At 42.3% G+C, this 16,789-nt stretch overlaps 1 protein-coding gene across 1 annotated transcript in view; it reads right to left on the reverse strand.

Moving 5' to 3' along the window:
* The window catches only part of LOC138960427 (innexin unc-9-like), a 105,931-nt gene extending 95,842 nt beyond the window's left edge, over nt 1–10,089 (reverse strand). Inside the window, exon 1 of the mRNA XM_070332337.1 lies at nt 9,969–10,089. Coding sequence (XP_070188438.1) covers nt 9,969–10,089 — 121 coding nt within the window. The remainder of the gene's footprint in view (nt 1–9,968) is intronic.
* Between the last annotated feature and the right edge of the window lie 6,700 nt (nt 10,090–16,789).

Here is a 16,789-nt window from a genome sequence, read left to right on the forward strand (position 1 = left end):
TGAAACTGAACTTTATTACCAAAGGATAGAGGTTTTAGGCAAAGCCTAATCTTACAACCTGTCCCTAATACAAACACTTAATACAGACGCACAGAATATAGATAGTAAAATTGACAAGGTTATTGTTTCTTACAGACGTACATAATGTAAATAGTAATAAGGAAAAGGGTTATGGTTTTGTATACACACTCAAAAATGGGAAAACAATATAGCGTGGAAATTTCCGCATAGTTGCAATAATGCATTGCATATAAACATCCAAAACAACTAATAACAAAATGGAGAAGAAAAAAAATGTGGGGAGGAATTGTCCCAACCATTTGCATGTATATCATTATCAATACATGTATAAAGAACAAATCAAAATACAAACATAACTTGACTAAATGTAAAAAGCACGAAAATATCAGACATGAAGTGTTCTATTTACCCATTAAGCGGGAATGAAACTGGCGCCTAAACGTTTTCACAGAGGAGGCATTTCAGAGAGAGAGAGAGAGAGAGAGAGAGAGAGAGAGAGAGAGAGAGAGAGAGAGAGAGAGAGAGAGAGAGAGAGAGAGAGAGAGAGAGAGAGAGAGAGAGAGAGAGAGAGAGAGAGAGAGAGAGAGAGAGAGAGAGAGAGAAACGAACGAACGAACGAACCAACTTTATTTTTCGAGGGTAATGGAGTTGATACAGCAAAGATCTTTTTTCATCCAGCCCTCGCCCAAGAGGGAATTAACTAAGCAGTGCATAATATTAAAGCAGGAGAAGAACCAAAACAAAAACATAAAAACATGGTTATTAAATCAGACAAAGAGAAAAAAAAATGTTCATAGCATACATGCCAACATGGTCATTGGTAATGGTATACATTAAAACACACACTTTGACACACACGGTCACATGCACACAGACACACACAGACACACATGTACATACAGACACACACGCACACACAGACACACACGCACACACACATACACACACACGCACACGCACACGCACACGCGAGAGAGAGAGAGAGAGAGAGAGAGAGAGAGAGAGAGAGAGAGAGAGAGAGAGAGAGAGAGAGAGAGAGAGAGAGAGAGAGAGAGAGAAAGAGAGAGGGAGAGACGTGGTGTGGTATGAAGAGAGAAAGACAGACTGAATGGGGAAATAATCATTTGCACATAAATTAATAATTTTCCGTCATCTCATATTTTACGTGCCATATTGTTTGGAACAATCTATAGTGGCTGCAAACACAAATCATTCAGTCCTATAATTACATTATTTCAGATGTAAGAAATAGGAAAATGGGCTCACATGTAGATTACAGTTAACGGCTTCATGTTTTTGTTGTTGTTGAAGGTTCTCGACGATCACTCACATATATAAGTTACCCACAACATTGCAGACCTGGAACAAAAAGTTGATGGAAAGGACAAGATGCTAAAGAAAATGTTCTAAGAGCAAAGCTAATACTCAAAGTATAGAAAGTGTGCAGATATTAATGTCAGCTACATTCGCGAATGACCAAACCTGCATTGCAAAGGTCAGAACGCACACGTGTGCCTGCGTGACCGCCAGTTCTCGTCATTGTTCCATGTACCGCAAAATCGATGACGCTGTAAAGGGAGACAACGTGCCAATGTTTACATCTACTAAGTAGTTCACCGGCCAGTCGGTGCCACCCTGTACAGAAATGATCGATAAGAATTCTATAGGTATTTGCATTCGACTGCCGGAGTTTTACTATCGTTCCTGTTATCAGTTCCAGACTCTTTTGACAAGCCCTTTTATGGTACGCTTCTCGAGAAGGTACTCGTCTGGAGTATATCCTTTTTGTGTGTGTGAAAAATGAAATTAAGTTCAGTGTGGCTATTCGATGGTTCGCTTGCTGAAGTGCGTCGCAAGTCTTTCAGACAAAAATGTGAAACGGCTGATTAATTAAGATATTGTAGCTGTAGAAACTTTTACTTAATAATGCGGTAAGAGCTGTACGCGTGCGTGCGTGCGTCTGTGCGTGGATGCGTATTGCTAACATATGTAATAATAATCATGAATATAATGAATATATTATAACAACTCCTTTTACAAACCGTATATATATATAACAACTGCTTGTTGCTCTCTCGTGTGTAATATTAACACGAATATCGAAAACATATGTATATAGATGTTAAGTAGGTCTATTTAATGTATTGAGATGCAACCGCTTGCCAAACTTGCAGCTGGAGCGTGGTGCAAAAGTGCATTACAAATCAGAAGTGAGGTTTTAACGACGCTCCCAGGCCACTTGCAGCTTTATATGCACCGACACTTTTAGAGACGATCGAGTTGGACAGTGTGTGTTGCAGGATAAATATATAGTATTACTTCTGAATTTGCTAAAACAATTTACAGAGCCTCAAACACACACACACGCACACACACACACACGCACACACACAGACACACATACACAGACACACACACACACACACAGACACACACACATACACACACACAGACACAGACACACACACATACACACACATACAGACACACACACAGACACAGACACACACACACACACACACACACACACACACACACACACACACACACACACACACACACATACACACACACATATTTGGCACACAACTTCAGAAGTCCAAACTAACCAGAATAATCTTTGTCAAAACAGCGCTATATTCATATCCATAAATGTTTTCATTTTCACGGCGCCTTATATTAACGCCTTTCATTTTAATTTGTATTGTTTACAACTGATGTCTAACCCTAGTTGGAATATATTTGGGAACATAGTTATCGTTATACTTTAAAATCCATGTGCAATGTTATTTCACAGGATTGTACTCGACAATACTGTTAATTACTTAAAACAAAGCCAACAGTGCCTATGGGCAGAACTCTGTTGTTTTTGAAATCATTATTTTCAGGTTATTACATCTGAGATTTTTTGTACGCAGATATTTCTAACCAAAACAATTAAAGAACATGTTTATATCTCAATAATCAATCAATCAATATGAGGCTTATATCGCGCATATTCCGTGGGTACAGTTCTAGGCGCTCTGCAATGATGCCGTGTGAGATGGAATTTTTTTTATATAAGGCCAGTAGATTGCAGCCATCTCGGCGCATATTTACCTTTCACGGCCTATTATTCCAAGCCACACGGGTATAGGTAGACAATTATTAACTGTGCCTAAGCAATTTTGCCAGGAAAGACCCTTTTGTCAATCGTGGGATCTTTAACGTGCACGCCCAATGTAGTGTACACCGGGGGAGGGTTCGGACACCGAAGAGAGTCTGCACACAAAGTTGACTCTGTGAAATAAATTTCCGCCGAACCTGGGATCGAACTCACGCTGATAGCGGCCAACTGAATACAAATCCAGCGCACTACCAACTGAGCTATATCCCCGCCCATGCAACCCCCCAACCGAATTGAAATCATTGACATACAATTTTCAGCTACCGTAGGTGAAGTGTTTGTCAGAGCTCACCCAATTTATTTGGGAAACTGTCTAAAAATGCAAACAGACAAGTCATCATCCTCTCAAACTGACGTGGCGGTCACAGCCATGAATGACAGTGCTACCCTTAAAGTAATTACGCCAGTCTGCGGACAAACGTCACGTCATGTGTCCCATAACACTGTCATATTTACACCGCCACGAGAGAATATTATGATAGTTAAAAATACGACTTTAGCTTTATCGATGACAATGCTGCCACTACATTCCATTATGTGTTGCTCCAGGAGGGAGTTGTTTCAGGGTGGGTGGTGGCGTGGGATGGGGGCAAGGGGGAGGGTGATGGGTGGGTCTGTGTTAGGAAAAGTTTAAACAAACACTTGTAAAAGCTTTTTGGATGCTTTTGTATTAATATGAACTCTCCACAAAGTTGCCTTTGTGGGGGTTAAGATCCGTTAATAGTATTACTATTTAGCAATATTCCAAAAGCACACGGCTGTTGTTTTGTCTCCACTTTTTATATTTAGTCAAGTTTTGACTAAATATTTTAACATCGAGGGGGAATCGAAACGAGGGTCGTGGTGTATGTGCGTGTGTGCGTGTGTGTGTGTGTCTCTGTGTGTGTGTAGGGCGATTCAGACTAAACTACTGGACCGATCTTTATGAAATTTGACATGAGAGTTCCTGGGTATGAAATCCCCGAACGTTTTTTTCATTTTTTTGATAAATGTCTTTGATGACGTCATATCCGGCTTTTCGTGAAAGTTGAGGCGGCACTGTCACTCCCTCATTTTTCAACCAAATTGGTTGAAAATTTGGTCAAGTAATCTTCGACGAAGCCCGGACTTCGGTATTGCATTTCAGCTTGGTGGCTTAAAAATTAATTAATGACTTTGGTCATTAAAAATCTGAAAATTGTAAAAAAAAATAAAAATGTATAAAACGATCCAAATTTACGTTTATCTTATTTTCCATCATTTGCTGATTCCACAAACATATAAATATGTTATATTTGGATTAAAAACAAGCTCTGAAAATTAAATATATAAAAATTATTATCAAAATTAAATTGTCCAAATCAATTTAAAAACACTTTCATCTTATTCCTTGTCGGTTCCTGATTCCAAAAACATATAGATATGATATGTTTGGATTAAAAACACGCTCAGAAAGTTAAAACAAAGAGAGGGACAGAAAAGCGTGCTATCCTTCTTAGCGCAACTACTACCCCGCTCTTCTTGTCAATTTCACTGCCTTTGCCATGAGCGGTGGACTGACGATGCTCCGAGTATACGGTCTTGCTGAAAAATGGCATTGCGTTCAGTTTCATTCTGTGAGTTCGACAGCTACTTGACTAAATATTGTATTTTCGCCTTACGCGACTTGTTTTTTTTACACGTGCAGACATTTGTGGATATGTCACGTATTGATGATGTATATCCATGGAGTACTGTTTTGTTCTTAAATAAAACCTATTGTTCGGACAAAAGCAAAGTTAATTTCATCGGATATACCACGTTCTAATCTATGTGTATCAAAACACACATAAACAACCAAAAAACACCTTGAGCACAATTACCAGTAGTTTCGCAATAGAGCGACTGACTCAACATTTGTAGAGAATGGTCCACGCGAAATTGACAGTTTTACATGTATATATATCATGTCTTGTTCATAGATCACAAACGGATTTTTTCCCCATGAATTTGATTAATGTAATCTACTGAAATAAAACTATGACAAAATACGCAACTAAGTGCTTAAAGCAATATATACATACACAAGGTTTAGAGCAAAAGGAGGATAAAACCCACACATTCGTGAACATTAGACCTAATGCATGAGGACCATGTGGATCACACATCAAGTAGAGACTAACATTAACTAAACACAAGGTAACACCACCCCGGTATCAAAGAAAATAACGATCGACAAGCTTCACAGCATTGCATGCCACGGATCAAATGCCCTTCAATTAATGCTGATTTTGTTCTGTCTCTCCCGCTGTCACCGTTGCGACTGGCGGTGCAGTTGTTTGCCACGTTATCGGCAGCGATTATCACAAGGGATGATGACAACATGGCGATTGAGTGATAATGTGATTCGATACGCTTATCGTACCAAAAGGACCTCAGCATTCTAATTACAAGCATAACATGGACACAAATAATAGAAACATCAACTCTGGACACGAACCCAAAGAGGCACAGCAGTCATTACGACAAACAAGCAACAACAACAAACTTTACAAGAGGATGGTGAGGGTGGGGAGACGAGGAGGAGAAGGCTGGGGTGGGGGATGGGGGTGGGGCAAGGGTAACAGGTGGGGAAGGGGGGGGGGGGGGTTGAGGAATATACTCGAATCAGCTTGTGTAATGAGAAATGAAAAATGTTACGTCTGAAAAGTCATGAAGCAGCTAATGTCCTATATTACATTATTTCAGATGTAAGAAATAGGAAAATGGGCTCACATTTAGATTACAGTTAACGGCTTCGTGTTTTTGTTGTTGTTGAAGGTTCTCGACGATCACTCACATATATAAGTTACCCACAACATTGCAGACCTGGAACAAAAAGTTGATGGAAAGGACATGATGCTAAAGAAAATATTCTAATAGCAAAGCTAATACTCAAAGTATAGAAAGTGTGCATATATTAAATGATAAAAAGAAGGGGGACATAAGCGTGGTGAAAAAGACATGTCTCACAATTTCATTTTGTATGGACGCACGGTTAACATTAACTTCAACCACATATCATAATAGATAAAAGAAGAGAGATCGTATCATCTGTTATGGGCCAAAAGTCTCCACAATATATCATGCCACTTGAAATTAAACCATAAAACCAAAGATGGGGAACAGGCATCGTTGAATGATTTGTAATGTTCTACCCAGACTACCATAACGGAAATTGAAACATAAAGCAAAAGATAAGATACGTACTCATGACAGTTTTCAATATCTACGACTGCCTTATTAAAAATAAAACATACAACACAAGTTTAGGTATATAAGCCTGACAGTTTCAATATCTAGGGACATATGAGTTTAACATAAATCGTAGACAATTGAACATAATTCGTGGACAAAACAATTCCACCAAAAAAGACCCAAAACCTATACCACTTTCTCAGTAGAATATTTTCATCATAGCGTGACTATAAGAAACTCGTCCAGGCAAAACACAATCTAGCATGACGACGGGTGAGTCATACAGGAAAAAAATCGACATGGCAAAACAATGAGGGAAAAAATAGCAAGGCGATGAGTTACTCAGGAAACGACATTCCAGTATGTCATAACAATGAGTTACTCCCTCCATCTAGCATGACGATGATGTCTTCATTCGGGAAAAGAAAACCTAACATGGCAATGAGTTACACTTACAGTAAAAATATATAAATAAAACAATTACAAAAATCAGTGTAGCATGACAATGTGCTATACCAACTCAGACAAAAATAAAATAAAAAAGCAATCTAAAATAAAAATTAAATAAGTAATAAAAAAAATGAAATAAAGGCATTAATCAGTCTACCATGACAACGGACTACTCACTCATTTATGTGATGCATGTCAGTCCCCAGCGAACGGGCCTTGATATGGCTGAGTTTTGGCGCTATTTTCATCCAAGCCCATTTACTCTTCCCGTTTGCACAAGGGGGGTCAGCGACGGGATCCGTGTCCCTACAAATCCCAGAGATGTGTGTCCAAGAAGAAACTAGCTCGGAGCTGTTCGGCAGAGCAAAGACAGAAGCGATTGATAACGACTGCACGTACTGGTCCGGAAACACGCGGCGAAGAATGGTGCTGTGTTATGTACTGGAGACACCAACGCTTCAACACTCGGGAACTTGCGTCGATGACTGTGTTCAGACCTCAAAATAGCGAGGGTTGGAGAATTCACGGTTTTTGAAGAGAGAACTGCAGAAGACGATGTGCTCATCATTCCCAACAAGGAGAGAGAAGTATACGTTTTTGACGAGGAGACTAATTATTGCAGGGTACGTTGCGGTCAGAACTCTTAAAACTTGGAGGGAGAAGTATTAGTGAGTTTTTTGGGGGGTGAAGAGAAAATTCAAGAGGGTTCGTTAACGACGTAGTTTTTGTTTTATTTCTTCTTCACAGACACGTGATCAAATTAGATTGTGCCATAAACGTGACCAAGCTTAGTGTACGTTCTTGAAGAAAAAGAAAATTCTTCGCGGCTCGCTCGGATCGAAGTTTAATCAGAATATATATAGTGTGTTCTGACATAGTTCTCAACAACCACACGTTCACAAGTTTTCTTTTTTTACTGTTCTAGAAAGTCTGTTCCATTACACACCTGCATCTATTTTTTCTTAGAGAAGGGTGATTCACGTGCCAGAGGACAAACCCCGTGCACGGAGAGTCCACATGGGGCGAAGAAAGGTGAAAGGTCAGGTCTTGTTACGCTGCAGTTAAGCCGCGACTATAGTCTCTTAAGGGCGAAGTGTGATTGCTGCTAGCAACCTTACTCACGAAACATGTTCACTGGCAGTAAAACCTCGGTTCCAGTGACTCACCAGCATTGCACACAAGCTGAGACGACCATCCCATAACGGTCAAGTTCACATACGAGTTAATAGTACCGAGCAAAAGTGGGACACTACGTTGACCTTCCGAGTTTTTGTCCCAGAGGATCGATACGTCTCGTCGGTCGGCACTTTTTTGTAAACTCTTCGGACTCTTCTCTTAATTTTCTGTGAGTGGGTGGGAAATGTTCGAGTTTCTAAAATCCTGCATCTGGCACCCCGAGGATTTTGTAAACAGCGGACTAATAAAACGATAACGATTAAGCCCACGAGCGATCAAACTTTTGTTTGTCTGACATAACTGCGATTGTGATGTGAACTACTAGCGCTGTGATTGTACGACCAAACTTCACAAACGCCTAGAACTACTTCCTACATGTCACATCTTGGCACAATAATATTGCATAGTTAATCAATACAGCTCATATTTTTTTCTTTCGATGGCAACCAAGTCAACATAAATAGATGGCATAAGTCAGTCTTTTCCAAGGTCACGGCGTGGTGAACAAGTGCTTTCAATTCAAACAAAGCGCAAACATTTTCACCAGTTGTGAAACCTCTGTCTCTGTGAGTCACCAGTGTTGCACACACCCAGCATCACAGTACGAACGATACCAAGATTCGGACTAAGGTCCAGTCAAGTCCTCATCGCACGCTAACACACGGTCGTTAAGTATCGTTGGTTTCCATCCACTCAGTGCACCCTAACACCTGTCTACCCGTCGATAGCCAGAGAGACGTCAGCGTCAGTACTAGCCACACCATTGCCAGGGCAGAGTGCTGGTCGTGGATGAATGATTCATGACCGAGGACAATGCGAAGTCCGGTCAGGCGTGAATCACAAGGAACCTCCCAGAGGTGAGAGGCTGAAGTCAACTCCTGCTTAGACCGTAATCAGCTCGTTATGGATGAGTGTCGGACTCTCACTGTTCGGCAACACTCAGCTGAGACGGTTGTGTAGACGCACCGTCTGTCTTCTCTCCAGTTTTACGTTGTCGGTTTATGTAGCCGATGGAGTCGATGTTAGTATTACAACAACATAAACTTGCAGATTGATCTTTCCAACAAAAGTCGAATAGTCAAACTCCTCGATCGCCTCTGACCTTGATACAAGGAATGATAGGAGGTTGACCTCACACTGAGGATGACGTGCGATTCATATTTCCCGCTTCACACACTGACGGCGATATATAGTGCAGCCTGCGATATGATGAGTGAGGACGATGAACAACACACCCGTGTACGTCAGAACGTCAGAACGTGGCCGCGATCTCGTGATAGTAAAAGTTGTAATGGTGGGGCACACCCCCCTGTGTCAGACCCACCTCTACCTGTACGTGCGACTCCGTTGTGCGTCCCCTCGCTGGCACTCCCACCTTCTCCGTCCTCACACACTGCGGTTGGTGGGGGCCCGGGGAAATCGTGTGGCTCGCTTGACTCGTAGCAGGCTGGCACTGCCACCACTGCAACTTATCGATAGTTGCCGCCACATGCAGGACGTACGCCACAGCACAGCACAGCTTGCAACGCACACTACTCTGCTAAACTCACTCGCGGCTCTCTTCTCTCCCCTTTCCTCCCTCCCTGTCTCTCTCCAACCCATCAACCTCCACCCTGCCCCACCCCTTCGAGCCCCGGCCCCTGAAAAATGCAAAGGCTTCAGGCACCAGACTTGTCAAGCAGAATCAACTTAGGGTGCCCGGAGTCTTATGATACACGCACCAGCAAACGCGGACATTATGAACTTTAGTACGCACCGTACGGCTCTGACACTGGTTCTGACACTGGTTCTGACACTGGACGTACATATCATACACACAACCCAAGTGAGCGACACGCACGCGACACGATATCGATACGACACAGCACGACAATGTACTTCCGGCAGTCAGGCGACTGATTTCCGTCACTTTTTTTCAGAAACGGGTCCCCCGTTCACTCTTTCTGTCCCAACTTCCAACTTTGCCGTGCTGTGTGTTGTGTCGTGCCGTAGTGGAATTGCTGCATGACGCTGCTGTTGCTGCTGCCGCGCCAGTCTAGTAGCGGATTGGAAGTGAGGACACAGTGGTGGTGGCGGGCCATTGCCGTCAGTGGCCGCTACACTCCTCCAGGCGTTCAACCCTTCGTCCTCTTCAAACCCTCCAGCCCTCTCTTTCTCTCTCTCAGCTGCCTCCTCAGTCCTTTGGCCACGGGGCCTATGTCTATAGACCGGGCCCCAGTCAATTGTTTCACGGCGGTCTGCACAGTGTGCTTGGAGCGCTGGAGTATCCTTGAATCAACTCCTCTCCTCTCTTCCCATCCCTTTTCCTCAAAATTCCCTTCCCTCTCCTCCAAACCCCAACCCTTCCCCAATCCCCCTCCTGTCCTCTTCTTCCCCCTGGTCCACTTTCAGACGCGCGGTGCCGGTCAATGGCGTTACAACTTGCTTTAATCGTAAAAGTTGGCCATCACCGTGTGATCGGGTCGGCTGCGCCCTTTCCGATTGCGCTTACTGACACCGCTGATTTCCTACCATTCCGCTTCAAAGACTTGTCTCCCGGTCTCGTGCTAGCCAAAGCCCTTTTGCTCCTCTGGCCTGATTTACTGGCCACTTTTTCGTTTGTTTCTTGCCCATTTGGTGACACCGTCTTTCCGGCCAATCTTTGCATTATCTCCATTTGATTGAGCAACGCTCCGGTTTCGATTCTACGTTCGCTGTTCATATGCCAAGGTCCACGCCGAACTAAGGGCTAAACGACGAGGAACAGAAACAGTGCTACCACGCCCGTGCAAAATGCGATGTATTTACACCACAGATGAGGTCAATCAAAAGTTTACAAAAAATTAGAGCAGTGTTCCTATGTGATTATACGCTCTGTATACGCTGCTGTCAAGGTCCACGCCAAACTATGGGCAAAAAGACGTGGAACAGAAACAGTGTAACCGTATTCAAGTTACACGCCCAAACTGTAACACATAATGCTGTGTTTTGTAACTTGAGATGAGGTTTTACAGACAAAACAGAGAGCAGAGTTATCTTACTAGGTTGACCCGCTCCTTTGACGAAAATGTTGATAGTATGGATTAGTTGTATGTGACTGTAGGTTGACGTTAAAGGCAGAGTAAGCCTCCCGTAAACCATCACAGATACGGTCAGGCTTTTACACACAGTACAAACACCCTTTCATTTAAACACTCACCAATTGAGAACATCCTAGGTGCCCTCCGTAAAGAGCGAACAATTTTCAAAGAATTTATTTTTGCGTGGTTTATCTTACCCCTGAGCCATCGTGAACCCGTGTGATCCAGTTTTCCCTTTTCACAATGCAGTCGTCATAGTTAGTCATTTGAATGCGACTCGACGTGAGGTTATCTACAATAGCACGTTTTTTTATGCACGAAACAACGGCTGTGGTTCACAAGAACTCTAGCGATGGCTTTTGACGAGGAACGGCGATTTGCACTGATAAACCGGCCGTCGTCTGCTACGACCCTTGCGTGACCCTGCTTCCGGGCTTTTCTTTTTTTAAACTTTCACAACTTCGAATTGTTCTGATCTTGTCTTGATGAAAAACGAATTCTTTTATGATTAAAGAATGTTTGTGTAACAAGCTGTCAATTTATTATTTAGATTTTAAAAGTTAGGTCTAGCGCAAAAACGAGGCGCCGTTGTTGTTAACGGAACAAGTCTACGAAAATAAATTCTTGGAAAATGTCTCACGCTCGACAGAAAGCAGCCAGGATGTTCCCGTTCGGTGAGCGTTCAAATGGAAGTATGCTTGTACTGTATTTAGACGCTCGGGGAGCTCTGTGATGGTTTACGGGAGGCTTACTGTGCCTTTAAGGCTTTGTAATGGAGTTTATTGCATTTTGTACTTGAAACTTGCTGGTTTGCCAAAATAAGTTTCTTCTGGTATGTGATATTTGTTTAAGGTGTTCTGCTGGTATCTTAAATCATTTCCAAGGAGACATCAAGAAGCTCAAACTGTAACAGCAAACAAGCCCAAACACATAACTAAGCGATGCCAGCATCATGCATTTATTCCCCCCTCTGCTTCTTTACCTCTGTAAACTTGTAGAGCTAGTTATTTTTCGATAATGACCCAGCAACCAAACAATTAACGAGCCAGCAACAGCCTGAATCCTCGATAGTGCAATGGGTTGAGAAGCTGTTCTGTTTTGGTACTACTTTTGCGACTGAAAAGTTCCAAACGCTCTATACGTACGAAATATACATCTCTGGAGCAAACAATACAAAAATACCGCATTTAAATTAACAACTACAGGCCTGAACACATGAATCTCCATATAAAATCCATGAGTTAGGTTGTTTTCTGAATCTAGATCTGCCGTGCACAAACCGTTCATCACAAGCAAATTCCCAAGGCAAGTAACTCATACTCTAGCCGACAAGAGTAGTTCCCCTTCTTTTAACGCAGTTTCTTCGACAACACTGACTGCAATCCGACGGTCAGTTTTCAACAATATTTCATTTTATAAACAGATCACACGCAACCAAATGCACACATCTCATCAATTCAAACAACATAAAGCGGTTTCATACACTATTTTCCCCAGAAAACTGAACTTCATACAGTAATTAACGTTGGAACACGGGTGCAAAAGTTCGTCTGCTGGTCCCATTTGACGAAAGAACATTATCCTAAGCGATACTAAAACATAAACAGAACACACAATATCTGCCTTTACCGCCACAGCAGAATAACAGCATTATCTGTGTACTTGATTTTAGTCTAAAACAGGGAAACTGACAAGAAGTGTTAACAGAATGGAATGATTTGCACGGAACTATACAACCGCGCATTAATCGATCGCCTGCGCAGGTTGACTGGTTGAGTGATTCGGATTCGATCAAACTTTCGCACAAAAACTCCTGTTTTCTTTGAATAACTGAAGAAAGGAGGAATAAAGAGGTTACACACCTCGTCTCAGTGATTATTAAAAATAATGGTCTCAGTTCGCGGTCATGAAAAAGCTCGCTGAAGCTCGCATTTTTCATGATCCGCCAACTTCGACCATTATTTTTAATAATCACTGGGACTCGGCATGTAACCTCTACGTATTACGTTGTATAGCTTGCAATGTTGGTGCTGAGGTGGAACTGGCATTTCTCCCATTCTCACCGCTCTTCGCTTCTTGTTTACCCTTTACAAGAAAACACTACGGCCACCCGGCCAGACCCTTCCCTCCTACCACCCCCCCTCCTATCCACCCCACTCCGCCACACACACATACCACTCTCTTTGATTTTTCTCGACATTGATTAGCTGGCCGTCCGATCAAAATGATGTGGCGCTGCTGTCGATCCCAAGGAAACACGACCGGGGGTGCTAGCGTACTCCGACAGCGACAGTTTTAATCATTTCCACTGATTTGTTTAATCTGACCTACTGATTTGTCTGACATCCAGTCTGACACCGCACCGAAAGCGACGCGGGACCTCCGGAACTTCCCGGGGATGAGGTAGTTTCACGTGTTTAGAAAAGAGAAGAGAAAGGGAAAAAAGTTTTTAAAAAAAGTGGTCAGTTTCGTGCGAGTCCAAAAGAGAAGAGAAACTGCGAAAAGGAAAAGTGGTCAGTTCTGTGTGTTTTTCTAAAAAGAGAATACAAATATAACAAGAAATTCCTCCGAGGTAGGAAAAACACCCCCGTCCTTACCATTCTCACTGCCACCAACTGAGAAGGTTATTTCCCTTTGACAATTAATATGTCCCTCTATAAGTCCTTGTAGAATCTTAATCCACCAATAACTCCCTAACCGTGTGTTTGACTGGTCCCAATTTTTGTAAGGACCGTCTCAGGAATGTATAGAACCTGTTCACCAAGTTTGGTGACGATCGGTCCGTTCATTCTTGAGATCTATATGCGAACACAAACACACAAACAAACAAACACATCGACCGAATCCTATACACACCCCTATACCGGGGGTGTAAAGAGAGGAAAAGTGGTCAGTTTTTGCTTTTTCGATCAGAGAAGAAAAACTAAACAGTGTCATGTTTGTGTTGTTTCTGTTTGTTCTTTTTGTTTGGTCGAAAAGAAAATAGAAACTGGTAAAACGAAATAGTGGTCGATCATTGTCGTGTTTTTCAAACAGAGAAGAGAAAACCGGTCAGTTTCGTTTGCTTTGAAAGCAAAAAGACAAAAGCAGGGGCACGTTTTATGTGTGTGTGGTTGTTTTTTTTTGAAAAGAGATGAAAAATTGGAAGAGGTAACAGTGGTCAGTTTCGTGTTTTTCAAAAATAGAAGAGAATCTGAAAAAGAAAAAAACTGGACAATATAGTTTGCCGTAAAAAGATGAAAGCTGGGGAAAGGAAGACGGTCAAATTCAGGTTAAAAATCAAATTGAATGCCAGAAAGCACAAACAATAGAAACACAAATAACCGAAACCAGAGACGCAGTCTTTGGATGTTTGGATGGTTCTCTCTACAACACTCTCTCTCTCTCTCTCTCTCTCTCAGTCTCTCTCTCTCTCTCTCTCTCTCTCTCTCTCTCTCTCTCTCTCTCTCTCTTTCTCTCTCTCTCTCTTTTTCTCTCTCTCTCTCTCTCTCTCTCTCTCTCTCTCTCTCTCTCTCTCTCTCTCTCTCTCTCTCTCTCTCTCGTAGTCCCCTTGTCTATCTCGATCACCTTCGCGGTCTCGCTTCAGGTCGCGTTGCTTCGTGTGCCACTGCATACGGCGTAACAAAAGCAACGACGTCGTCGGCCAATCATAAACTCCAATAGAGGCAGTTACGTCACTTTCATGCACGCTACTCATAAAATATTTGTGGCCTCTGTTTTTCCCAGGAGGAAAAACCAATGTGGGAGAGAGAGAGAGAGAGAGAGAGAGAGAGAGAGAGAGAGAGAGAGAGAGAGAGAGAGAGAGAGAGAGAGAGAGAGAGAGAGAGAGAGAGAGAGAGAGATTACCACCTTCCTCCCTATCTCCCTCTTGTCCAACTCCCCCTCTCGTCCCTCCCTTCTTCTCCCTGTCCACATGCACCTGATTCGAAGCTCGTTTGTCCACTTTTCACTGTTTTCCACTCGATTGCTTCGCGCAGCTTTCGCCCTCTTGTCTTCCGGAAGAAACGGATATTGGACGCTTGCTGTCATATCGACTGCACGTATTAAACATTCTCGTGCCTAGCTGTCAATGGCAAAGGATTATGAGCATTGCTGTGGGGGAATTTTGTTTGTAAGTCTCTATAACTTTGGCTTGCGTCATTCCCGTTGCAATCAAAGACAGCGAAGAACAATGACAGACACTCTCAGTCTCAGGCCTTTTTAATTTTGAGGAGCAACGATTTTTAAGCTTTGCATTGCATTGCTGCGCGGCTAGTATTTGTTTTAGTCACATGCGTCATTCAGTTTTGCCAAAGGCGCATTATGAATAATTTGCAAGTATGAATGCTTGGTTTTACCGTGCCCATGCAGTAAAACGTTGGTCTATTCTCTTGGAAGTAAAGCGCACTAAGCCGGCCAACCTTGTTTAAAATTCTACGACTTAACATGTGCAAGCCCTTTTTTTGGATTATATTTGTTAGCTAACATGACGGTACTGAGTGGTTTTCCCTCATATCCAAAAGTTCACTGACACTTGCTTCTATTCTGAATACACTCCTTTTATTTGCTTTTCTTGACGTGCCTGTTTGTATATTGCACATAATGTAACAGGCGTATGACTTGTTTACTTCTAAAATAAATGAAATGTGGTTGACGTTCGTTGGCCAAGTTTGTATATCTCAGTTTGTGTACATACCTGCGTAAACAAAACCCCACTACCATGCAACTTTTAATTCAGCGAAACAGTCCCATGCTCATTTATTTCCATCAAAATGCAATCCGTGCACGAGGGGCGAAATCGGGAGAAGTGGGGAAGTAGGGGAAGAAGGAGAGAGCAGGGATGGAGAAGTAGCATCGAAAAAACGCAACTCACGCACTATGAAAAGCAAACATGCATTTAATTTTTCATAGTTTTTTTTCTTGCAGTCTCGCATTACTGCAACCAGTCGAAACTGATACAGCGAACAGGCAGCAGAACAGTTTCCCCATAGAGGCAGTTGACACATTGAATTATAGCCATCGATATCACGTGACAGACGTACTTCCGGTCTGTGAGCTTTGAAGTTGCTAGTTAGCTCTCTCGCTTTTTTCAATGATTGGCGGACTTTCTTTTTTACCCGATGGAGAATAGGACAATTGCTTTTGTATGTCTATTTATTTTCCTTGGTTGTTGTTTGTTGAATTCGCTGCGTATTTTACACAGCTCATAACAAAGAGAAGATGGTATACCATTTGAAGAGACTTGAATATTGCGTGTGTGTTTTAAAGAAAGCTTCTGTGCATATTAACTTCCATGCACGCGAAACTATTCACTGTACATTAAGTTGTGAATTTCATGAGATTTTGCCTTCGTTGCTTGTCACAAAAAAATTATGCAATCTAGGTATGCTTATTTTTACGTTTAGGCAAAAATGTATCGGCCGACCTCTATCAAAAGAGAACGATTATGAGAAAAAAATGGAAAGAAAGAATGGAAGAAGAAAAGAGAAATCATGTCGAAACTGATGAATGCTCCACTGAAGCAAGACAGCACTGCATTGGTTTAACCAGCGACATAATCCAGAAATAAATAAATACACTACATACATCTTCTGATTCTACGTCCAAGCACAGTAAAACGCATCGTGCATCTTCCGTCTTCAAAAGCCGAGACACTGATTACCAGACAAGTTGATTAAAAGGGAGAGGTTCGAAGAGTACATATACGTTTACGCGCTCCATGTTTACGAAAGCAGAGACTCTG

Source organism: Littorina saxatilis, linkage group LG2 (assembly GCF_037325665.1).
Source record: "Littorina saxatilis isolate snail1 linkage group LG2, US_GU_Lsax_2.0, whole genome shotgun sequence".
NCBI classification, from domain to species: Eukaryota; Metazoa; Mollusca; class Gastropoda; order Littorinimorpha; family Littorinidae; genus Littorina; species Littorina saxatilis.